Source organism: Ixodes scapularis, unplaced genomic scaffold (assembly GCF_016920785.2).
Source record: "Ixodes scapularis isolate PalLabHiFi unplaced genomic scaffold, ASM1692078v2 PGA_scaffold13__105_contigs__length_92229423, whole genome shotgun sequence".
Classification (NCBI taxonomy): Eukaryota; Metazoa; Arthropoda; class Arachnida; order Ixodida; family Ixodidae; genus Ixodes; species Ixodes scapularis.
Window position 1 is genome coordinate 81,561,131 of NW_024609839.1, and position 26,571 is coordinate 81,587,701.

The window sequence follows — 26,571 nt, forward strand, 5'->3', positions numbered from 1 at the left end:
TAAAATTAATTCGTCTCTTTTTGTGTGTGGTCTGTGTGTGCGACTTTCGATTGTTTTTCTTTTTGTTATGAATTCTGCATATTTTTTTCCTTTTTTTTTTTTTACCGCTGAAGTCAAAATTATTGAGAAACCGGCTAATCGAGGTTATGCCAAAAACCAGCGTCAAAATTTTCCTGCGCTCTCGAGTGGGATAACGTCACTTGTTTTATAATTAGGCTCCCGTGTTCTCGGAGTTTATTTCTGTCCAAGTTCAGAGGGTGTTTTTTGGGGTTCATTTTTTTGCCGAAAATGCTGAGTTTATCGGAGTTTCTTTTTGTTTGATCCCCAATTCTCCGAAAATCTGAGTTTAATTTCGCGGTGTTTCTTATTAAAAATAAATAAATATCCAAATGTAAACGTACGCTGGACAAAAAACGAAAAAAAAAAAAAACGCGATTGTATCAATTAATGTTTTCTTCAGTTGTATTTGGCGTTGGTGCCATTACTACTGGCAATACTAAGTTGTCCTACGACCAAATTGCACACAAGTGTTGCTACCATAAATGTCGATTCCTTAAAATCGAGAAACTCCTTGAGGTAGTCGCTGGGAAGCTTATATTCATTCCATACTATTCCATCAACCTGCCGTGCGGCCGCGCGAAGTATAGTGGTAACGGATGTAATAGGGAGTATTCACTGGCGGCCATAGCTGTGTGCGCGAATGCTGAGCGCGTGCTGATGGCGAGCTTCCACAGTTCTTTTACAACGTGCATTCCGCACCATCAAGGGTACCGGTCTTAGCAGCGTATTGATGTGGGCTCGTTCTGAGCAAGCGCTCTAAGCAGCACCCACAAATATCGCTTCCAGTGAATAGTCCTTATAGAGGAGTTTCAACTGTCCCTCTTCCCCACTTCATGCGATCTCTGTGGTTCGCAGCTTTTCCCCAGTGTTACCAAAATACAACCTCTCCTTCCCCTAGAGTACGAATAGTATGACCCAAACTAGAAACATAAACAGTGACGTTTGTCGGGACCCGAAAGTACAATGACCTGATTTGAAACAAAGGTGTGGTGGCATTTTCCCAGGACCATTGACTCTACGCGCTGATCAAACCATTAATTGTAAAGTACTTTTGTGTGTGTGTGGGAGGAGGAGGACGAGGAGGAGGAGATTGGCACATCGAAAATTGGTCTTTATATTGCCCAAAATTTTACCGGCGGGTGTTTTTCGGGGTTTTTCGGGTTTATCCGAAAACACGGAACGCTATTTATAACTTGCCAGTCGAGCAGGCAGTCTGAGAAAACACGGTGTTTTGAGCGTGTTTTTGTTTTGTTTCGGAGGTGTGGCCTTTCCCGCCATTTGTTTCACACCATCACACTTCTTGCAAGCCATCGGGAAAAATAGGCTGTAATGGGCCATTTTAGAAGCAACATCCTGCTGACTCTATTGAGTGGATTTGTACAATATTAAGGAATCAAATGAATTGCATTCCATTACTTTTTTTGTAGTAATTTTATAATTGTCTGATTACATTTATTAAGAAGTCATCGCCATAGGGGTACGATTACATTTGTTAGGAAATACTGAAATTACTTGCAACCTCTACTTTTTTCCCCTCTCATTTCTATTGGCGGCCTTTGTTAAATCATACTCTGACAGGAGTATGATTTACCGAAATTGGTGGATTAAGATTCTGCGTTGTGCATAATTAGGCGATTCTAGTCCGATAATGAACAGTGTAAAAAACCCGTTTTCAAAACCGGCAGAAAAAAAAATCTGTCGTTTCGAAAAATCTCAAGTAACCGTTGAAGTAACGGTTGCTTTTTCAAGTACTTTTCGTCTCGAGTAATTATTATATAATGGAATACTTTTTTAAGTAAGAGTAATTAGAATATGTAATCGATTACCTGTTTAGAGTAACCTGTATAAGGGTGCTTTGCGGAAAGCAAGTCGTCTGCTTCTTGTACAGCAGTTGGCAGGAGTTACAGTGACGTAAGAATGACGCCGAGCTGTGATTGGCTTTGATTGAAAGGATAGTGGGTAGACCTCAATGCTAGATGCCTTCAGGTCTACCCACTATTTCTTTTCAATTAGCCAACAAGACGTCACTGTAACTCCTGAGCAAGGAGCGGAAGCGCAAATGTTGCGCCAAAACTAACCGATATTTTTTTTAAAGCTATTTATTGATGTGATCGTGTCAATGTCAAAGCAGGTTACTCTCTTTTGATGAAAACAGGCGCCAAGTGCCTATTTTCATCTAACGAGAATGATTGTGGTTTATTTCGGACCAGGTAAATAGACGGCGTTCCGTTTCGTTTCGTGGTCTCACGAGCCGTCGAGTGACCGCACGAGGGGAGGACACCGCGCGGGTTGGTTGTTCAAGTTGTCCGTTTCGAACGCGAGGTAAAGTATAAATGCTTTGATTGTTGTTCGGAAATATATACCGTATTTGGACGAATGTGAACAACACGTACAAGGAAAGTCGTGGGTTTATTTCTGTTCCCCGTACCAGTGTCTTCGAAGCACTTGTTTGGGAGCCTTGCTTTGTGCCGTCAGTGCCACAGCTCAGCCAACAACGGCGTGTGGGTGTCATGATCTCCGAAAATGGGGCATAGGACATGGCGCTTTCTCAGATCTACTAAAACATCAGTTCGTCCTTCACTTTTTTTTTCTTCTTTTTTTGAGGGGAGAGGGGGGGGGGGTGCACAGTGCGAAATATGCGCGCTATAAACCGCGTATGCCGTAAAGTCTCGTATGAACACCCGCCCCCGATAAACCACCCATCCCGTTTTTTGGGGCTGAGTACTCCTAACATAAAATTGCGAAACATCAATGACCCCCCCCCCCCCCCCCCCTCGAATCCCGCCGGATATCGATGACGCAATGTCCGACGGGGAATGACGTCTGCGGTATCGGTGCATAGAGTGTTCGCCGCGGGTTCCGCCGTGCTTATCGCAACGTAGCGTGCGAATCTGTAGCGTCCGCAGTCTGCGACATCCATATTCCTGACTCATTCCCACTTTGTTGTCTACATTTTTTTTTTTTTTTTTTTTTGCCCGCGCGATATTGGCTTTTCCGCGCACTTATCGCACCGTGGAACGCGCATTCGCCGTGTCTGCGGTCAGTGAGCATAGAGGTGAGGTAGTGATAGATTATTATGATGTATGAAAACTTAGACTATAGGGGGGGGGGGGGGGGGGGGGATAGTTAACTTTGAAATCGCAGAGGTCGTTTCACGAAACTTGTGAAACTTGTAAAGTGGAGGTATGGGAGGTATGAAAGTTAGTCGCGCTTAAAGCATTAATTGATTAATCGGTAGGTTAATCGATCGAATGCCGAGCACTATAAATAAGCCCCCCCCCCCCCCCCCTCTTCCAAAAAAGGAAAAAGGAAGGGGACAGTTTAGTTTTTGCATTTCTAACATTTGATGTGTACTCCACCCAGCTTGCCTCATAATATTGTTTATTTACAGCAGAGCTGTTAAGGGCTAGTTTCCCCAGCATCTTGTCCGTCAGCAAACAAATGATGACACGAAACTCTGGACAGTAGCTGTCCAGAGTTTCGTGATAGCCATCTATATATATATATATATGAGCGACGGCGGCAACCAGACAATCGGATTGCCGGTTGTCTGGTTGACGCCGTCGCTCGTAGATGGCGCGACCTTTCCACCCTTTCCCCTCTGGCTTGCCGGCTTGCGGCGGGCCCTTACTTCATTTCCACCATAGTACAGCTTGGCTAATCTACCTCCTTCACAAAAACAAAAAACAACAACTATACCTCTTTTTTTTTTATGCATTAGGCATTGATAGTTTTATTTGGCACTCGCGGCGCGGTTTGAAGAACGCCTCTAGTTGTACCGGCGTATTCAGTAAGCGAAGAGTCTGCGGACTGTCTGGCAATATTCCCCCTGAGCTTCATTTGTTTAATAAGAGTACATGCGTGATGTCCTTTGCCCATGTCTGTATCGTTAGCCCAAAGAGGGACTTCTCCATACTTCTCCACTTTTTCTTGCTGTTGGGAATGAACTCGTCGCTTGGATGCTGACTGACTTTCTCTGTAAAATCGTTGAGTTTATTTGCAAGGCTTTTGAGTGCATTCTTCGCGGTAGTCCGAAGACTTGGGCTGCGGCATGAGTACACTGGCGCTGCTGGTGCACACTTTGAAGGGCATTCTTCATGCCATTGTGGCACCATGAAGCTTGGACTGTTTTTCTTCTGTACGTCTGGACCATCTTCAACAATAACAAAGAAAGAGAGAGAGAGAAAAAAAAAAAAAAGACTAACCCGGGAGCAAACACTGACCCCGCCAAAAGTCAGTTTACGCCTGGATAGCGATATTGTCGCGTTTTGTCCCCGCTTATACGCTCTTATGTAAATAATTATATCGCTGTAACAATCGAGACCTGGAGCTTGTTGGTTTGTTCGGTGTTGTCCAGAGAGAAGGGGATAGCCGGGGAGGGGGGTGACAACCCGGAGCGATCAAATTTCATACCCAGTTATATAACGAAAGGACAAATGAGATTAGGGCTTATCTTGGTACGGTATCTTTTACAAACTCGGCAGCACGCGTCTAGAAGAACGCAAGTGCAGAATTTCAGAATTTGACGGTTCGTCGACCCACGAACAATAACTGCAAACTATTTTTCTTGTTGTTTTTTTTTTCCGCCACTGTGTTACTTTTAATCGCGGACGATTGTTTGTGAAGTAAAGCGGACAAGTGCTGGCACGTGTCATATCGTAAGATTCGCGTACATATGGCACTCAGCTCAAATTGTCGCACTTTGTCCTGTGTCTCAGTTCGCTTCACCTTACCATATAGCGTGGTTTCGTTTGGCTTAAAACAGTTGAATTCCATCTTTTTTTTCTTTTTTTAGCCTTTCTTTAATTGTGTGTATGTTGTGTCGTACACCGCACGAAAGACAGCGCTTCTTATTTGAAAGTCCGATTACGTTTAGTTTTACACAAGTCTGAAAGAGCAGAGAAAGACGGCAGGGTTTTGACAATTGCCGTCTGTGACATCTTTGATTCCCACTTGAGAGGGAGAAGTGTTGAAAGGAATGGAAGCCTGGAACTTATTAACCACACCGTCGATCTGGCTTGCCCCCAATCGACGGTGTGGTTAATAAGTTCCAGGATTCCTTTCCTTTCAACACTTCTATCTCTCTCTCTTGATCCCAAAGTGTTAGCGACAGATCCTCGATACTCTACCAAGGTAATCTATGTGTACTCTAGCAAGACAACATTTGCATTTATGTTTAGTGTTTCTAGATAGCCTAGATTTTTATAAAATTCGGATACATGCCCTGCGGTGAACTTTGCCCAAAACTTGTATATTTTTCCCGAGCAGAGTTTTGAGAGTATCACATTCAAATTGATGTCCCCTACAACACGTATCATTGTCTTCGATGCGATGTAAAGGTTTCTGTTTTAATTGTTGAGTAATACCAAGAAATAAATTATGGAAAATTCATGTTTTCAGATGTTCAAATTTAGCACAATTTAAAAGGAAAACGGTTTTTTTATCGCTTTTTTTATGCCTTTCATTTAGACCGCACAGAGTGCTCAAGGAGTGAATGCTTAGACCGTGGGTTCCACCTTGGCAATGCGGGGGCAGAGTTAGCAAAGATAGAAGGCAAAGCGTGGGCATGGCCAACTTGAACTACCTGTACAACTTCCAAAACGGCACTTTCCGCTAATATATTGAGAATATTTATTGCACGTTCTGGAAATTCAACGTAAGCGATCGGCTTCATTTACTACCAAATCACCGAGGATTGTAATTTTAGACGTGAGCGAGAAATTTTAGACTCGCGAAACTTTATTACTAACTTACTACTCAGCGTCTATGTTGAGAAGGCCGTTTTACGCGGAGTGAATTTTTTTTTACGCTGGGTTCTGCAGCGCGGGCTTTCGCTCCACGTGCTCCGAGCTGGTGTGCGCCAGCCCACTCGGCCACCGATTCCCGTCCTGTCGCGCTTCAGGCATCGTACCTATTGAACGAAGCTCAACCGATATCCTCCTGTAGGCCTTCGTTGTGACCTTTCCCATGGGGCTCCTATAGAGCCGACCTGCCTATGCCACGCTGTTTGAGCTCTAATCCTGACTGTACTTCCGGCGTCAGGCACGAGAAAGTATTTTCAAATGTTAAGCCTGGCACCATACCCCTTTCCAGATACTTCTCGCTACCTGATATCTAGCGCCATCGTTGTGGAGTAAACGGGCTTTCAAATACGCGATGGAAGGAAACAATCTACTGAGACTTCACCACACTAACTGAGCGTGTTTCACATGCAGCGATTTTGGCCCTAAAGCGGCGCGATTTCTGCCGTCGCGGCGCTCGTGCCGCAGAATTGCTGGTGCTGGCCAGAGCGCCGCGACGGCAGAAATCGCGCCGCTCTAGGGCCAAAACCGCTGCATGTGAACTAGGCTTAATGAACACTCAAGCTTAAGAAATGTTCGGACCTTCGTCAAATTACATTGTTCGCCACCGCGCCGACAACACGTCTCCGCGAAAGCCATCAGAGACGCCGAGGGGCGCAAAGCGACCTGTTCCGGCTGGTTCCCGGTTTTCCCGCTTGGTGGCGTTCGTTTTGCTGGAGTCGCGAATACGCCAGGGAAGGACCATGGCACGGCACGCGTAATCTCAAACCCGCAGTCAGGACCAGGGTTGCCAGGTTGGGCTATAAATAGCCAAATTGGGCTAGTTTTATTTGCAGTTGGCGGGAAAAAATGGTAGTTGGCTATTTGGCTAGTATTGGGCTATTTCTAACCTGTGCATTGGGCTATTTCTGAACTGTGCATTGGGCAGTTTCTGACCTGTGCTGGAACCAAAATGCCTGAAAGCACTTGGGTTTATAGTTTCGAATGTATTATTAGAGTAAAGGCCCGTTCACACTCTTGCGACTGCTTGCGACCTCTTAAACCTGGGTTCCTTAAAACTTCTTAAACCAGAGAACACACTGGCGCCATCTATTGGGAAGCAGTGTAAACTCGGCGGTCCGGCATATATTTTTTTATTTCTCGCGCAATATCCTTTCTTTTTTGGCTCGAAAAACTTTTGTCAATGTTATAAACGAGCCTTTCTATGGGTATTACGCACATTTGACCTCGGAAATCCCGCAAAACCTTCGCTTTTGTGAAATGCAGTTCTAGGGTCACCGCATAGATGGCGCCACAATGTCAGTGTGTTCCCTCATTCTAGAAACATTTAAGAAGTTGTAAGAGATCTCGTCTCTCTCAGTCGTACTCGGTCGCAAGAGTGTGAACGGGCCTTAAGGTACGCGAACATTTCGCGCTTCAGTCCCTTAACCCTGATAAGTTTGCCACAGCAAACAAATTCGTCTTCTTTTTGCGCGCCTTCTGCAATTGTTTACCTCCGAATTTTGTCCGAATGCCAAGCATCTGCTGTTATTCCTCCATCTCAACAAGTGACGGCGCGATTCCTTGCGGCCTTAACAGCACCTGGGGCCAGATTCACGAAGAGCTTCTTAGTTTACGACAACTTAGCTAAGAAGTTCGTAAGTTAAGAACATCGTAAGAAGAGGAGAAATCGGTATTCACGAACGCGTTCTTAAGTGAGAGGAGGAAAGCGACGTTGTCGTACGGAGAAACTAAAACTTACCGGTGCTGTTGCTATGGCGACGGCGTCTTCGGCAGCACGAACAACCAATCGGAGAGCTCGGCATTTGTTCGGAGCCGTTCGGAGCCGTTCGGAGCACGTGGATTTTTCATAACACAGGCGGCCTTTCTGCCACCGCTTGTCTGGGGTTCGTATCCGTGCAGTGATATGTCGACGCTAACACGATTTAAACTGGCCCGAATGCCGAGGCCGGGATGCGTAACCACCCCCATTGACTGCTACGAACTCGATCGCTACCAAGTCAACACAACTGTCATCGTTGGTAAAAGACGGCCCGCAGTCGTTTGCAAAGCGACGTAGATGGGAACGAATTGCCGCGGCGTTTTTTTGCGGCCTCGGAGATGCGGGAGCGAGTCGACGTTAAAAAAGATACGTTTGAACTACGACAGTGTAAGCAAGAGCCACGTAAATGTTTGTTTACACTACGGAGCGGACGCGCGCGTTTGATCGAAGTGCTGGATTTGCGCTGTTGGACCGTGAATTGATAAGCGCTTCGGGACCGATCCTTTACAATTGCAACTCGATGCTGACGTGACACCCGGCGAAGAAAGGTTGGACCGGCATTGCGACCCACGAACTGTTACAGCGATCGACAGTGAGGTGCAGTCGTGTCAGAATAAAATGGAATACTAATAACAAAGTGTACATACCATGTTGCGAAGGTAATCCACACGGCGTTTATTTGAGCTTGATATCACACAAAACAGAGATAGAATTGATGAGAGCCCCTTTTCGACGACAGCGTTCGTCACCGTTGCCTCGGAAAACAAGGAGATGAAAAGAGGAAGAGATTGATCTCTCAATCTAGAATTGAGGTCAGCGATCAAACTATAATACGGGAAGGGTTCACAAGGGTCGCGCGGGCCTATTCCATTCAGCACGCCGGCCGGTCGTGGGCAGACGGTCTGCGCCGAGTCGGAGTGCCTGCTAGGCCTATCTGCCGATCGGTCGTGGGCAGACGGCTGCGCCGAGTCGGAGTGCCTGCTAGGCCTATCTGCCGATCGGTCGGAGTCCGTACTCGTGGCCCTTGGAGTTTTTCCCGGGTGTCTGTGGATCCAGCGTTCTTGTTCGTTCGTCGTGGTCTGTTTCAAGTACTTTTTACTTGATTCTTGCTGCTTGAAGTCGGGACTCGTGAGAAGCGCACGTAGAAAAATAAACATCCGTTGGCTGTCGCGACCAACAGAGCGACGCTGTCGGCCATGCTGATTTGATCGTAAGAAGTGCGTAAGACAGCTTCGGAGCTGTCGTAGGATTTCGTCGTAACCTGCGCAAAACTTACGAAAATTTCGTTTCGTGAATACGGATTTGTACTTAAGTTTTGTCTTACGCACATTTTTGGCGTAAGATCGTTTCGTGAATCTGGCCTCTGTTCTGCGCATTCTTTAGGTTGTCTGAATTCTGCATAGCTCTCCCGTGACGTCATTCTGGTCACCGGTACGGCTTCAGGGCGCGGCCATCTTGCTTGGCTGGGGTGCGCTTGGACGAGCCATAACCCGATTACAAAGCCTTGCTAAGGCGTCGTAATCGGATTAAGGCCGCGCCCAAGAGCGCACCCCACTGAGAAAGATGGCGGCGCCCTGAGACCGGACGTCCCAATCAACGTTACTAAAACACTCAGTTGGGAAACTTGCCGTCGTAACCTGGGCCGCTGGCGTCCACCGAGACCGAGCTAAATGCGACAACAGCGCCACTCTTTATCGTTTGTCTGTACTGTGGTCACCTTGAGCTTTTGGAAAGCCTGTTTTTGCGTAAAAAAACAACGGAAAAGACTTTTTGTATGAAATTTATTGGAGTTTAGTACAAATAGAGGGGCGATTATGCTTTTAAAATCTTTAGTTTGCAGGGTTTTGCGGCACAATTAATATTGTTTTTATACAACCATGCCTCAGCGGTCCTTTCAGGTAGCGCGTCCCGGCCTAGGTGCATTTTAACTTCGGTAGGTCGACGCGGCGCGTCCGCCGGGGAGACGGGGGTGGCACCCATGTAACCTCTTCCGCTGTATCTGTTCTTAAAGCCAAAATAGAAGTCACGTGCAGTTCCTCGAGTGGCCGCTGCGGGAGAAATGGTGGCGTTGTGTTCGTCATTAGCTTGGTGCTCGGAGACAGATTGGGGCCACTTTTTCAAAGCTGTCTCTATGGGAGTTTCTCAACTGAGTGTTTTAGTAACGTTGGTCCCAATACAGTGGAAGGTATGTTGTCATGCGCTTGTACGAGCGTTTCAGGAAGTTCGCCGAACGTGCAAGGGACGCCATTTCTGGGGCATTTGATGGATAAAAATGCATTATGTGTCTTTTCTGCTCAAAATAAACGCTTCAAATGATAAGTTTTTTTGGGCTATTTTTGGGCTATTTTGCGGGATCGACATTTGGCTATTTTTGGGCTATATCTCGTAGACGTTTGGCGGGTTGGAGTTCAAACACCTGGCAACCCTGGTCAGGACAGCAAACATCGGAAGGTGCGCCAAGGAAGGTCCATGGCACGGCACGCTCCCGCTCTCATCGTCCGCGATGGCGCGTGTGTCCGTGACCTTGATCGCCGCCGTATAATATACCATTTGCATGAAAACTTCCGGCCAGATTACGCTGCGTGGCGTCTGCAAAACGGGTGGCGGGTCGTTACGGTAGTCTGTGTATACCGCGTCATCCGGAAACGCTTACGCTGATCGCCGTGGTCAGCTGCTACTGGTCTCGGACTCGTCCGAGCGTTCCGCGCACTGGACTAGGCGTCGCGCAGAGTTTCTCCGTCGTGACGCCAATGCCTGATAAGTCTATATATTGGCCCCGTAGATAAGTGGCCGGACGTCCACCCGCGCTGCGTCGAGCGTGTTTGTTCTGCTTGGCGTTCTCGCGCGTGGCGCTCTCGTTTAGGATGCACGGGAGAAGGCTGGCCGCTTCATGAAGTCCGCGAGTGTGCTCCGTCCAATCTCCGAGCTGACAGTGCGGTGGAAGCTACGTGCTCCTTTGGACCAATGATACGTCTATCGTTCGACACGTGATCGCGCGCGCGGCCCGCAACCGCCCGTGTACCCACGCGCTCAGAGTGCTGGGCGAACGTGCGCGATTCAGTACGTCGGCTTGAAATGTTTTTGTGTGTCCCTTGTCTCCCTTTGCGTTTGCATACCTAGAGGAACTAACTATCGACGCTCGTTGCTTCGTCAAAGTAATGAAGATGTGTTCACTTGTTCCCTGTCTGAGAAATATGCTGGGTCGTTACTGCGAAGATGCGTTAGTTGTACTGCGTTACGTACAAGTCGGGCGGTGGCGTCGGGCCATGGAAGGGGGGCGGTCGGGTGGTCCGCCGAGCCCGTATACAGTTCGCGCCGCACTGTCAGCTTGGGGAGTGGACGAGGTGTAGTGGCGAGGGGCTGGTGGCTTGGGTGTGACGTCGAAAGGGTGTCGTTTGTGACGTCATAGCGAGCCTCGGCGGAGAGGCGCAAATGGACTCCGAATCTCGTTATGGGGCGAGAGATTAGCGATGTGTGCGCTCTGCCGTGAAGTCGACCGTGAAGAAAGGTTGTGGCTTGACGCTTTTTATCGCTTCACGTCAACTGCATACCTTATGAGGTGTTCATTTTATTTTTATTTTTTTAGGGGCCGCTTGGGCTATTTTTATACCACTTCCGTTCGGGAGTTAAATTGCCCGAGTGGCACTTGATAGTGCAGCACACCCTAGAAGTGCAGTTCTAAAAAGTGAGTTTTAGTAGATCGTTTTTTTCTTCTTCTCGCTTTGATAACGTTACGCGGTCAGTACTACCCAGGAACCATTGCTCACGCAGCGCCCATTGCCCGTGCAGGTAGTGTACATCGTGGGTAGTTCATTTCATTTCATTTATTTTCACCTTAAAGGGGTCATGAAGCGATTTTCCTACTTCTTCCTCCTTAGCTGTAATCCTCAACTCAAATGCGAATTGTGAAATCACGTGGTCGTGACATTCCTTCGGCACCGGTGCGATGACTCCTAGCTTCCACCGTGCTTTATATGCACACCATAGAACTTGTCATTCCCTAGTGACAGTAAGTTCCGTCAGGGCACTCATTGGCCACGAACGCGAATCCAAATATTCGTCGACGGATTTGATTGTTGACGAGCGCGTACGTCCGAGTGACGCAGTTCTCGTGTCCAATGCGTGAGCTGGGCTCTACTGACGTCAGTTTGGCGCCGGTGCCGCGCTTTTGGAACCGCGGATGTATCATAGTGAAAAGGCGAAGAGCTTTCGAAGGCAAGAAGGTACAAAATAATCCGCTAATTCGCAAAATTCGTTTCATGGTCCCTTTAAGGGCCCGGTTAGGGCATTACATGAGGGGGGATATATACATGTTACACAAACAAGAAAAGGAAGAAACACAAGCTAATTAATACATCCAGGTCAAGCTCATTAATCGTACATACTGGCAAAAATACTAATAACATGAAAAATGAATACGTAAGCTTGATACAAAAATTACCGCATCTCCACGTGGTGAATGATCTTGATTGGGGCGAAGCTCGGGTGGTGTTGATGATACTGACTTTGGTCATCGGTAGTGCTGATGGTGCGGTTTTCATTCATGTCAGTAGAATAATGTGTGGTTTTCTTCTTTTTCTTTTTGTAAGAAGACAGATGGGATGGCAACTCAGAACCCCCTATTCTTTTTTTCTTCTTTTTCTTGATACTGATTTTGGTCGTAGGTAGTGCTGATGGTGCCGTTTTCATTCATGTCAGTAGAAGAATGTGTGATTTTCTTCTTTTTCTTTTTTTAAGAAGACAGATAAGATGGCATCTCAAAGCCCCCTGTTTTTTTTTTTTTTTTTTTTTTTTTTGCTCTCGCTGCTGAATTTACGAGCAGGGGCACGCCGGACGGCGGACAGGCATACGGGCATGGCTAGCCTCTAAGGAACTTCGCCCCTAATACTTCTGGGTCCACGATGGTGGCGATGGAGGATGGTCTTGGGATGGTAGGCTGCTCCAGTCGGAGATGACTTGAGGAAGGAAAGACTGATTGAATGCGTTTGTGGAACCGGAAACACGTTTGATTGTGCAGGAGTTGTTAAGACGAGAGGATGTTCTGTCAGGAGGTGATAACAAAGAGTTCTTGAGGTCGGGGCAATGATAGTAGACTTTATGAGGAAGACAGAGGCGAGAGAGTTTTCTGCGGAGCTGCAAAGAAGACCGGGTTAGTTGACTTTTTAACGCGGATATACTGACAGAAAAATCGTAAGTGGACAAGATGAAATGATTGGAATGCAAAAGCAGCCTACTATAAAACTGCCTTATCTACGCAATCGCGGACAGTTATCAACGTACTGCTTCGTTTCGCCCTAAGTCCATCGGCTAGCAGCCGACGGACAGTCGAAACTACACGAAAAACGCAAGAAAAAAAAAACTTTAAAAAATTTTGCATGGGTTTTAGCGTGAAACTGTTTATCGTATTGCATTCATTTTAGCGGTTGTATCAAAATGTGTGCTGGTTTCAACGAGCTTACATGTTTCCCTCTCACAGTGTCATGACATGGCCAACTCAAGACAGAGGACGCGTAAGCATTAAACCTATACTTAGGACGGATTTATAGAATCCTTACTGCGATTACATTTCAGATGATTGTTGTTTCGGGTGTTCAGAGACATCATACCGTTGGGCTGTGTGTGACACACGCCAGGACATCGCAGTTGCGAGAAACATCGGCTGTCTCTCCCAACGAGCGGAAACGAATCATTAATTCATCATTTCGTCCGATTATCTATGGTCTTTGACACGATGAGGACGGCGGCGGGGAAGCCCTTCGGTTGTCCCATCCCCAGTGCCCGAGCTTCGTCCTATATCTTCGATAGACACTTCGACGTGGACTTGGAGCGCACACGCTCAGCTGGTTCGCGGCGGACGGCGTCTAACGCGTGCTGGAAGTCGGGTATCCAAAAAGGAGACGCCTGGCCGTTTTCGCCCTACCAGTGGCTAATTATAAATTATACATGGGTAATTTCATCCTAAAATTGTGCCGACAAAAAAAGTCAAACTTCTAATTTTGACGAAAACAAAATCTCGCAAGGAATGTTTCTACGTACTGGAAGAATGGCGAAAGCGGCAAGATGTCAGATTATAATATATATATATATATTTTGTTTTTGTTTTTTTCCTGAGTATTTGAACGCAGAAGCGACCGCGGTGGAAATAGCGCTTTTCCTAGCTGTCGAAGGTCGCATGCTCGACTCACTCTCCTCTCGTGGTGTTTGCATCTACGTTACTTTCAGTTTTGACTTTTATATATGTGCACCGTTAAGAGGTCTTAATGTATTTAAATATTTCTAAGCATTTTACTTTTTTTTTAATAAATGACCATACTCGATGGTGCTATGTCTGTGAACGTTATATTTATAGTTTTTATGTCGACGGAAAGCGCGAAAGAAGCTCGTTATAATAATGTGTCTCGTTCATTTGTTATCGTTATCTTTTTCAATAACGTCAATTGAAAATCGTAAAAAATCATAAAGTGTCAAGTTTAATTTATTGTTTTTAAAACCCAGTTTTTTATGCTTTTGGTTTCTTCTTTTGGGCTAGTTTCCCCAGTTTCGTGTTGGTCACCCAATAAATGTCGACACAAAACTCTGGACAGCTACCGCTAATATTTTGGTCCCTTTGGCACCGACCACTACGTCCTTGGACAGGGGCTTGGAGCATGCTCATCACATGGTTCCGCTCTGATGACTGTCGTCAACTGTTCTCACTCCCCAATCTCCCAAAAACACTGAAGGGAAGGAGACGACTGCAAAGTGGCGAGGAGCAAAGTCCTGCTGTTTGCGTAATGTCCTGCCTGAAAACGTACGCGGGCACCGGGTCTTTACGCTTTTCAGAAAAAGCCCACCGTTTTTTTTTTTTTTGTGTGTTTTGTGCATGGCATTGGTTGTGTTCTGTTTGGACAGCCCTTGAAACGTTCTTTGCGCAGCCAAGGATGTTCCCCAAAGATGACCTCGAATATGTCTGTCTTTGCAGACATGTCGCAAGAGATGGTCCTTGTCCAACGGCTCGCTGAACTCCAGGAGCGTCTGAAGCACGCCGAGATGCTGAACCACCAGCGCTGGGAGGACGTACTCAGTCTCCAGCGGGACCTGGGCAACCGCAACGGCACCGGGGAAGGGACCCTGCTGGACCTTCAGCTGCCCGCCATCTACAACTTCTTGCCGCACCTGGCCAATGGACCGGACGCCATCAGGCCCGCCCTGAAGGTGTCCAAGGGCCGTACCGGAGGTAAACGACTGGGACGTGGCTGAGCCTCTATAATCTTTAGCATCGCCTGGATGGTGGTTCGGTGCTGCCAGGAGGAGGTCGCCGGGCCGCCCGATTGCCGTTGCCAAACTCCTTCTGGCAGTGCATTATGACGTCCGTTTTGTGCCATGGCCACCGGGATGTCATATTGTTTCTACCGAGATGCCTTTGGCAGTGCATTGTGAAGTGGGAATAGGCTTTATTAAGATGTTGTAATACTGTGCAGTGGAGGTGGTCATAAATATAGGATGTGGCAGACTTCTGTCAAACCTTCAGGTCCAACTCAGTGTCCGAATCTTTACAGTTTTGGCTAAAGTCGACGAAGTTCGATTTTTGAGCTGTGCAAAGTTAGGCTGGAACATAGTTACGAAATTGTTTTTATAGTTGAAGTGAGCCAAGGAGGGAGGTTACATAGTTTGATGATTTCGACTGTAGTTACTAAGAATATGAAAGCTCAACACAAAGGATAGGGACGGGTACCTGTCTCTTTCTGACCTTCCTTTAGGTTTAGCTTTCATATTCTTACGTTCCTTGTTTCTTTGCAATACAAAAACATGTTTACTAAAGCCACCGGGAAAAAATACCTTCCTATTTAGTTATGTTTAGCGAATGGACGAATCTACATATTTTTAAAATATTTAAAACTAATTCTGGTTCTGTAGAGGTGGTTCTGTTGTATTTCGTATACGAGTAACATAATAATGATCTTCAGTTCATAATTAGAAGAAAAACCTATAATCAAGTGTCATTATTTTTTTAATATGGCTATTATATTTTTTTGTCACGGTATGAACAGAAACAGTGTAACCTTAAACCCCATCCAGCAGCATGCACTCTGGAAGAACATTAAAATTCCCTGCTAATATTATGTTGATTAGCATATTTTGGTGGCGGTTTGTGAACAATGCTCCATCACTAATCACTTCAAGGAGGACATTCGGTAGGGTGTTCTTTTTTTGTATGCACCAACACGCTGGTATGTGGTATGACGTCACACCGCAGCGGTGGCGTTGCTTTCGGCATGGCGCATGAGCAGTGGCCACTCCTGGTGTCACGTGGGCAAACGCGAGCCTGTTTCTAAACAGCAGCACGTTGGCCTTCCGACGTTTCCTCAAACTTGCACACGCCCTCTGATTCGCTTGCAGCGACAATGGTATTAGGCATCCCCACCGTGAAGCGGGAGGTGCAGAGCTACCTGATGGGAACGCTGCACAACCTCATCGCCAACATGAACCCCAACGAGAGGGAGACGTCGCTGATTGTCGTCCTCATCGCTGAGGTGCGGCCGCCTCTTTTGTTCCTTCACCGCGTTCTCGTTAGCGGAGCGTAATTGGGCAACACCTCCTAGGTAACAAAGCCGTGGTGCCGATAGAGATGTCGTCATCAGCGAAGGTTAACGCTGATCACCGATTGGACACGACGATTGCGTCAACGTTCGGCTCAAACTCGATTCGAAGCCGAGCGCTGACGCAGCACTCGTTTCCAATCGGCGTCCAACGTGGGCCTTTGCTGGTGACGCAAAAATGTCGGCACTACGGCCTTGTCTTCTAGGCGATGTTAATAAGGGCCGGGGTCACACTGCTTGTACATTGCACAAAAGACAGTCTGCGTACAGCTTCGAACGCGAGTCACCGCGCGAGGTCTTGCGCTTCGAATGCCGCATGGCAATGAGTTCAAAGAGGATACTATGGACACGCGGCATTCGGACCACGGATATTGCGGTGATTTGTGTTTTGCAGACTGTCTTCTGCATGATGGGTATGGGCAGCGTGATCCCGGCTTCGGGGCCGGTTCACACGTACTATCGGGGAAAAATGAAATGCGAACAGAGGAGCGCGTGGCTCGCGGTACAGGCTGCGCCGCCTGGAAGTGAGCCTAGGGGCGAGGGTGCGTGGCCTACTCCGATGTGTTCACGCCCCTCAATTGGCGCTCCCCCAGCTTCGGCAGTGCGCCTCTCAGTGCGCTGAAAGCTGTCACCGCTATCTTTGCCTGCTCGGCGAGTGCGGCAAGCTTCTTTGCACCGCACGCGCAGAGCCAGCGAAGATAACGGTGATAGCTTTCAGCGCACTAAAAGGCGCACTGCTGAAGCTTGGGGAGCGCAGAGGGAGGGGCCTGAACACGTCGGAGTAGGCCACGCACCCTCGCCCCTAGGCTCACTTCCAGGCGGCGCAGCCTGTACCGCGAGCCACGCGCTCCTCTGTTCGCATTTCATTTTTCCCCGATAGTACATCGCAGCGCCAATTCAAAGCCGACGCGACGAACCGACGGAGCCTATCAAGCAACGTCAAAAATGCATCGTCATGGCGCTCATCGCATCCGTGCGTTTGCTATGACGGGCCACGCGCAGTTTTCAGCCGCTATACTGCGCTTTCTTTTTTGTTCTGTGCGTGACTGGTTTAGCGGGTGACAGCAAGCCCACAAAGACTACGAGTACCATGACAATGTAGTTTGGGCACCGCTTGTTTGGCTCCATTCGATCATGGCGTCGGCTGCGGTCAGACTTGACAGTGAAACGGAATATGCAGCGCTGACTTGAACGTACTGAGCACTGATGCAGCGCTGCAGCGCTGTACCATCGGTGTATCTCTCATCTAGCGCGGGGCTCTGCATCGGCCAGGCAGCGCGTTTCTAGGGCTGGGGTGTATGTGCCGACAGGCCTTTAGGCTTTAGACTGATATTGCAACAGCAAAAATGGGGTGGTGCAACACATGAAGATTCGAGAGCGTCGTCTGTTTATCAGAAAGTGGTGCCGGGGATTGTTGCTGATTGAGTCGACAATGCTAAGAAACAGATTTCACTAACGAAACAACGGAGATGACATCCGTCGCCCTACGTGTTTCCTTTTTTAAAGCGGTAGTATATTGGCCCAACCACACTCAAAGTTATGTCCTCGTCCTCAAGGTCATGTCGTCATGGTCATGTACTCAAGGTCACGCAATGCCGCGGCTGAAGTGCAAGGTCACGTAAGCGCCGGTGGCTGAGGCTATCGCGACCTGACGCCCTTGAGATCGTAGTAGTGGTCGTTCTTGACGTCGTCCTCTAGGACGCTATCCTCGACGTCGTCCTGAGCCTAAGCCAGCCGGCTACAGCCAGGAGGCGCTAGAAGAGTGAGAGCCCACGGTTATACCCTGTCTTGTTGTAACTTGCAAATGTTAAAAGACAAGCCCCACATCGCGTGCCGACGGCTTCGATGTGTGCTACGTACATACCAGCGCAACGCACACATATTAGAGCATGACGCAGCGAAAAGCCTGATACTTCTTCGCAGTAAAAGCGCACTCTGGAGATACATTGTCGCGTTACAATTGGCTCGCCGTACTGGCATGTCATGCGATCACGACTTCCTGGCCTACCCAGTATTTCTTGCTTCAGACGCTAGGCCAAGCGGCGCCAGCAGAGTAATAGCTCACGTTTGAACAATACAACCGCCACCACCTGGCATACCCAATGGTTTTTTTTTTTTTTTTTGCTTCATAGCGCCAAATCAAACAGCATTGCTGGATGCCTATACAGGAACTTGACGTCGTCCTCGACGGCGTCTTTGAGGTTGTATTAGCGGTCGTCTGAGACGCTGCCGTTGAAGTCGTCCTCGACGTTGTCCTTGAGGTCGCCCTAGGCGTCGTTCTTGAGGTCATCCTAGACGCCTCCCTTGAAATCGTCCTAGAGGTCGTCCTAGGCGTCGGTCTTCAGGTCGTCTTCGATGTGTGCACGGCATATTACAACCATTTCATCACCACGCCAACCACTTCCTCTCCTAATTGTTTTCACTAACGACGTTCCTGGAAAGCTACCACATTTTATCGCAATTGGTCGAATGAGTGTGCCTGTAATTTTTGCGAATGTAGGGGCTGTTTCTTCATGTTTGAAAGCAATGAAACAGTGAAGGTTATTAACTAAGATATCATTTCGAAAGAATTGCGGTTTTGTCCTTCCGGATCTAGCGTTCGTAGTTGCCGTTTGGAAGCCTGCTCCTCGAGGTAATATCAGAAAAGTTTGTAGCCCTGTGAGAGGAAGTTTGAAAGGCTAACACATTTAAAAATACTCGCGTTGTAAAAAGTTTGGGTCGAACCACTACGAGAGGTTCCCGACGAGGCGCAAACTCGCCGCGACGTGACTTCCTTTTTTTTTTTTTTTTTTGACTATAACCTTCTAGGGTTTGCACTGTAGTTGCAGTAATTGCTAGAGTTGGCAGCATAGGCATTAACTGTATTGTAAATGCCTCTTCCCCCCCATTTCTGAAACTTGTCTGTTGAATGCCATGCAAGTTTTATGTTATCTGGACACAGTTTGTAAGAACTAGTCTTAAAAGAGCGCTGAAATAATTTTAGAGGTGTTTTAATAGACATTTCAGAAAAAGGGGCAAGTAATGAAAACCTGGTAATTATGCCCTATTAAAAATGCCACCAAAAATCGCTACACAATAGTCTTGTGCGAATAGTGGATTTTGAGTTCGAAGCGAATTCGAAGCAAATAGTGGTTTTGTCCGAATATTTTTTATTCAAATATCAGATAGTTTTTCTACGCCTTTCACTACCATTGCATAATACTTAGACGAAAACCCAGCTAAATTTGTGAAGGTTGTTCCACTTGCTTATTTATAAACCAAGTTTAATCTATCTATATTAATGAACTGTAACCTCAGAAGGTCTGGTGTCTTGGAATGGCAAGCAAACGACGGATTTGGCATAAAATGAATCCTGTAGAGATGGCCAACTATACCCAAAGGAGTGAATTTACAAATCTTCCTATATAAAATATTCTTTCTTTAATCTCGAGTTAAAAAAGAATAAATCATGCATGATGAACGCAGGTTGTAAGGGCATCCCTGCCTAACAGTATACTCTTGCATAACAGTTTAATTTTGAAACTTTTACTACAATGTAGATACACACATTCACAAAGTTTTCATTTATTTTCGAATACAGTCGGCACAGGTGCACCATCCAACTTTGAGTGTATGCTTTACTTCCAAGCACGCAATTACAATATTCATACTTTTCCAAGTGTTTATCGCGGCGGGTTACCCCATTGAGTGCGCTTCTCGCCAAGCACCGGTGCGCTGCGCAGAAGCAACACCCGCGGAGTTCGCTTCCGCGGGTATTGCTTCTCCGCAGCGCACCAGTGCTTGGTGAGAAGCGCACTCAACAGGGCTAACTCGCCGCAATGAACACTTCGAAAAACCCGAATAGTGTATTATTCGGAACTACTATACGAAATTTCGAATATTCGCACAACCCTACTACACAACCTTTCTTTGGAGATATCTCAAAGATGAGGGTGTGCCACGATGCTTGGTCGCGTTTTTCTCGAAAGGGGGGCGAGTCGCGGTGTTTGGTTGTGTTTTCTAAAAAAAAGTGTAGTGTCAAAATGTTTGGTTGTGTTTATGTAAAAAAAGAGGGGGGCGTGTCATGATGTTTGCTCGCGTTTTTAACAGAGAAGAAAGCCATTTAAATCATAATTTGATGGATATTTTAGGATGCTTAGGCTGCATAGACTGTCAAAAAACAAATATAAACTCCAAATTTTTGCGTTCCTTTGAACTCACAATCATAAATTTGTTTGCTTGGAGTCCCTTTAGTGAAAGAGCTGGTGGCATCTGGGCCAATTTTGAGGAAAGTACTGTGTTCCTGTCCTGTTTTATGTGCCTTTCTTTAACTAAAGAAACTGAATATATATAAGGGCCTAACTTCAATCAATCTGTCCACAACACTCAATAGAAATAAGAAATTATATATGACTAAGATTGACAAAATATGTAAAGAGATAGTAGAGAGTGCCTTCAGATAAAACATGTATGTATATATGTTGTAATTTGTGTTTAATTAACATTTAAAATGCATCTTTTTTTCTGACAGACTGACTTGGAGTTTGTTAACAAGCAAGCAGCTGAGATACAAGAAGAGTAAGTCTTTTCAGAAGATTGAATGAGAACAAGAGTTGTAAAAAGAAAAAAAAAAGAAGTTAAGGATCTGAAATCATTTTCAAAAACCAACTGGATATAACATGCTGTATTCCTTTCACAGATGTTTTCTACTAATTTAAGGGCACTAGTAGTGTTTCAAATATCAGCCCCTTGTGGATAAGAAATAGATTCATTAGGTTTCTAACACTTTGGAGCCTGATACCAGTGGTGTCGTTGATGAGAGGCACTGCCAAATGGTTTAACTTGTTAGGTGCTCGGTTCTGCAGTTGATTTCTGCAAACATTTTTATTTGTTCCTACATCATTCGTTTTTATCAGCTGATATAAAGAAAACAAACATTGGAGTAAACTTCGCCATTTTGATTTTTTTCAATACAGACTTCATGAGCACACGGAAAGTGGTCTGCTCGAGATTGTGGCGCCACCTGCGTCCTACTATCCAGACATGGATCGTCTAAGGGAGACCCTGGGCGATCCCTTGCAGCGTGTGAAGTGAGTATACTGCCGTCCTGTTTTTGTTGCCTGCGCAGATCCTCGTCTGCTGAATCGGTTCTCGTGTGCTGACCTGGTTCTCATTTCCAGAACTATAGTTGGTGACAGGTTGAGGGTTTAGGGAAAGCTCCTTGTACCTCTTTTTACTTTAGCAGAGTGAATGCTTGGAGGAGGTGACCTTTCGTCGAGCATTCAAAGTGGAAAGGGATGAAGGTTTTCCTGAAGTCTTAACCTGTCACCAACTATTGTTCCCATGTGCTGAGCTGGTTCTCATTTACTGGGCTCTTTTTTTATTTTTTTGCTGAACTTGTTTTTATTAGCTAAACTGGTTCTCATTTGCTGAACCAGTCCCCATTTGCACTGAACTGGTTCTTGTTTGCCAAACTGATTTTCACAAGCTGGGCTGGTTTCTACTTGCTCAACTGGGCCCATGTTCTCCATGTACTGAACTAACTCTCATTTGATGAGTGTGTTTTATTTTTTTACTGCACTGGTTTTCCCCTCATGAAATCATTCTTTTTTTAATCATTGATGAACTAATTCTCACTTTCTGATCTTGTTCTTCCGACATTTTGAAGAATAAAAGAAATGGGGGGCCAATTCCTATGGCCGTGGTATTATTTCTTTTGGATTTAGAGGGCGGTGCTATTGGTTTATTTGCTGCAGTCTGGTTTATTTTGTCAAATCTGCAGAAGGGTTGAAGAGTTGGAGTTGAGCCTTTTTTCTTTCACGAATGCTCGAGCTCAGAATTGCACTCGTTCTACTAGAGGCAGTTCTCAGTTGGCTATGTTTGATCAAATTTCAGTTGTTGTTGAAAACTTGTCTAATCTCTTTGTGTTTGATGAAAGAAACAAGGCACTGAATATTACGGCACAAAATTGTTAATAAACTAATAAAAATTGGGCTAGGAGGATTTAAAAATAATATATTAATTCTTGATTCTTGATATGTCACGCTATCTCTTCTTCTCAAAACTGGACTCGGAAATGAAGAAAGCCTGCAGCGATAATTTATATTAATACAAACTTCTGTTTGTATCTGCTCAAGCATATATCAACTAAACATTTTTGCACTGTTAGGTACAAAAAGTATAAAATTACTATTTATAAAACAAAACATGAGGTATAACTAGGCTGTGCGTTTTCCGGTTTCAGCCAAAAAAAAAATTGATAAACATTCAGCAGTGACGAAAATATGAAATCGGTTAAAACCGAAAAACATTGATGGTTGAATGTTTTTGCCTCTATTAGAACTGAAAAACACTGGTTGTCGAATGTTTCTGCCGTAGCGACAGCTATTTTTTTTTAAAGGTTCTTCCCCCGTAGGAGGTTCGTCAATCAAATTATCTCGTAGATCCTGCATCCCTCCTGTGTCTATTTAGAGGTCGCTGTGGTTCTCTGAAGACACTACCATCATCAGTGTAGTTCAGGGCCACTGACCTTGAAAAACGCATCTCTTCACCTGGGGGAGGGATAACAGCGTTCACTGTTATCTATTTTAGTTTTCACAGGCTTCCGGGGCTACGGGTTCGGTTTAATGTCACCCCCCTGTCTTGGATTCGCTAGAACTGTTCCACTTTTTTGGATGTGTGTTGACAGGTGCATGCCTTCTTATATGGTCTCAACCTCAAGGTCATTTCCACCAACGCAAAAGGACAAAGTCTATACAGTTTAAGTGCCACAGTCTCCATCACGCAATGCAAGGATGTGGACAACCTTACAGGTCGGCGCAATAAGGAACATCCATCCTCCTTCTAACTTGAACAAAAGGATCTCTTCCCCATCTATTCTAAGCACAGTTAGAATTCCCACATCTGATTAAAAAAACGTTTAGTACGTTCTGTCCATCTCGCAGTCGTGGAAGGTGCCCTAAAACTCCTGCCTAGTTTCCCAGTAATATGCAGATTCGGTGCGTCCTTTTGCAGGTTTCGATAACAAAGACTGAACTTAGAAACAAGATGAAGCTGTGCGTCTTTTTGGCAATTCTGAGACTGAAGTTAGTGCTGCGGCTACAGAAAAACCATCTGCAACATTTGACGTGCCCCTTGAGCTCTTTTGAAATATTGAACTTCAATTACTTTCGCTGTGGGAGCATGTATTCAAGTTGACTCAGGGTGTACAGGGCCTCACTTTTTTCACCGATAATCACAGTTTTAGCCTTGCCTCGAGTCATCAAACTGAGATATACACTGGTGTTTAAAAAATAAATAAACACTGAGAAACATATGCCGATTTTTCTATACACACCCTAGATATAACTATAACTTCAGGGTTCTTTTTTTACTTTCTGTGCGTGACTGTGTTACGTTGCAAGTGACTTTCTGGCAATTCTGCCTGCGCTCTTCACTCAAGCTTGGCGTCTTTTCGGTTGCATCTTCTTCAGATGGAGGGCAAAGCAGACTTTGGACTTTGCATATCTTATGATGTATGCTCAGAGCAGGGGAACATTTTATGTGCAGGTAAGTCTGAGCGGGAAAGCAAACATGCGATATAAAGTCTGCAATATGTGCCAAGTAGCTGTACCTGTTAGATGCCAGTTAATTGCACATGCATTATGGTACAATTCCTAATAACATTGGTTGAGTGCTATGCCATTAATATAGTACAAGGTGATTCGAAAGTCTTTGTACGTGTCTAATCAGTCTTCAATTGGAATGGTGTGCATTGTACTCAGCTGCTACTTTCCTACTGCTTGCAAATCCTACCAAAGGATAATATTTATGCACTTTTCTTCAGGTAAGCCAAAGGGGATTTTCACTCGCTACCTCCAAGAAAAGTACATGTCATTTTTTTTTTATTTATGGAGGCTTTTGAATCAGTGGTTTAAGCTGGCAACTTGGTGTGAACAACTAGTAGCTTAACAATGAAATGTTCATTTGTCGAAGACGTCACGGGTCGCAGTTCACGGAAGACTTGCCAAATTAATTTCTCAGTTTGCCTTTCCAAACACAAGAAGGAGACAAGGTCTGTTCTTCTTCAGAGACGTGTGCAGTCTCTGGCAGTGTTGACATGACAGAAAGGTCTTCTAGTCTCCCTGCCTAAACCATTGGCGTTCTGTGTTCGGGCATCGTTTGAGCTTTTAACTCTTTCCTGACCATGGGAGAAGTATTGATTTTCAAAGGATCTGTGCAAACGCTTATATTTTATGAACTAATTCGTGTATGGAGCTATATGACACATCAAAATGTGGCCACTTAGTTATTTAAAAAAAGCAAAGGTTGGTAAATGTGGGGAAATTATTTAAAAATTTGATTTCTTGAAAATACAATGTACGTGCAGAAGGTGTATAGAAGCTGAAACTTCTACAGCTATGTCAATATACCGTAAATGACAAAAAAAGAAAATTCAGAATATTTGCGTCTCCAGCGAACTATAAGGGGCGTGCTGGTCAGACAAAATGGCGGATGAAAGGAGGTCGTTTTCGTTGTTCAGCACGTGAACCACCATACATTTCTTACACTGTAGTGTACAATCGTTACATATGAAAGCATAGCGATTTTTCGACGGTAGAAACCTTCTTCTAGTCACCGTGTAGGAATGACACAGTGAAAGCATAAAAATAATTACTGGAAACAATGTTTGTTTCTGTGCTGCCTACGAGAATCAGGCAGCGATAGCAGACAACAGAGTCGAAACGACCTCCTCTTCTGAGCTTCTCGGCGTTGCTGCCACGTGGCGTTGATTTCGCTGGAATCGCCAATACAAAATGTGTTCCACACCGATGGGTATTATTTCTGAAAGTTACTGTACTCTTTTTGTGGTTCGTTGGATAGTTAGCCTCCGTAACGTGTTGTGCTTTTCAATGAAGGAATGCTTACATTGGTGAAACGCAGAAAATGCACCTCACACTCCCAGCAGAATGCTTTTTGTGTTCTACCTTGGTTTTGCCATAGCCTTGATTGCAGTTTCTTCATAATTACCTATTTTGTCCACCTTGTTGGGAACATAAAACATGTTACGAAGACTGATGCAAGCAGTTAGCTATGTTAGACGAGTGCAACCACCGTTCCCAGGGCTATTTTTAACAACCAACCAGCTTGTGATCAAGCTCAAACCTACCTTGAAACTGAAACTACTGTTTCTCGGCTATTGGCGACAAGATGTTTTGGTGGCGCCACCTCGCAGGCCTCCTGTGAAGCAGCTGGTGGGATGCGAGCAGACGATGAGTGGCTACGTTAGTTTGCATCTATGCCGAATAAAGACAGTTTATTTAATAGAGAAATCTGTGTAACAGTTTTGTGAGTGATCGTTCTAATGAATAACAGCACCTCGAAGGTGCTTTTTATTGTAGAAAAACTTTAAAATGTTCAAAAACAAGCCTGGAGCCTCGCATTACAGCTTGCACAGTGTGCGTCGGGGCTATTCACAGCCTTTCTGTTTCTTGTTTTTTTTTAATCTGTGGAGGCTGCTGTAGGAAAAGGTTTTGCATTCACCAGAGTAAATGACATCCTGTCCTAGCTGTGCACGTGAGGCGCCTTGCGCACAGTTGTGTTGCGAAGCGCTGCACACTTGTTTTATCTACACCGAGCTTGCCGATACCGACGCTGCTATCGAAGTGTGACTCGACAGTGGCTGCCAAGCAAATGCTTGTCAGCAACTGACGGTCAGCCCCCCCCGAATCGAATATGTGGCAAAGAAGTGTGTCACATCCCACCTTCTGCTCGAAAGGAAAGCAGAAATTTTCATAAATTCTTAAATTGTCGGCCATGGCCTGGCAAATCCAGGTGATTCATTAATTTGTTCTATTCTATTTTTACTCAGGATTGTTTACAAATATAAAGTCGCTTGGCTGAGAACTGCATACGCATTTTTGCACATTTGGGTCCGCAAAAATTAAACATACAAATGGTAGTAATTCGGAGCGAGTGTGTACTTCATTTTTTGGGACGCTCAATTTTCACTGACTTGTTATGTTCAAGTCTTCGATCGCGAGGGGGTCTTGATCTTCCTGCATCGAACAGGTGAATAAGCAGGGATTTAGTCGATCCTACTCCGGAACCCAGCCACCGCTTCTTCCCGGCAGTTATTTTGAGGAAATGTTCGTTTACTAGTTTCTGAAATTCAAGAGGAATCAATTCTAAACTAATCGGAGACCAGCACTCAGAGAACACATTGAAACCAACAGGATACACGGAGTCGCTTTCACTGAAATGTTTACTACACACACAAGAGGTTCTCGAATTTCGCTTTCCTGTTTTCAATTTGATGAGACATTCCTTTCTTACAGTATACCAACCAACCAGGCCAACAACTTGCCAACCATGCCAACAACAAGTTTTAATTCCTTTCTTAGTTTTATTT

At 45.5% G+C, this 26,571-nt stretch overlaps 1 protein-coding gene across 1 annotated transcript in view; it reads left to right on the forward strand.

Moving 5' to 3' along the window:
• Positions 1 to 26,571, forward strand: part of LOC8042779 (alpha-1,3-mannosyl-glycoprotein 4-beta-N-acetylglucosaminyltransferase B) — a 129,153-nt gene that overhangs the window by 90,956 nt on the left and 11,626 nt on the right. The window contains exons 2-6 of the mRNA XM_029984268.3: positions 14,585 to 14,839; positions 16,003 to 16,136; positions 20,713 to 20,759; positions 21,158 to 21,271; positions 23,654 to 23,729. Coding sequence (XP_029840128.1) covers positions 14,585 to 14,839; positions 16,003 to 16,136; positions 20,713 to 20,759; positions 21,158 to 21,271; positions 23,654 to 23,729 — 626 coding nt within the window. The remainder of the gene's footprint in view (positions 1 to 14,584; positions 14,840 to 16,002; positions 16,137 to 20,712; positions 20,760 to 21,157; positions 21,272 to 23,653; positions 23,730 to 26,571) is intronic.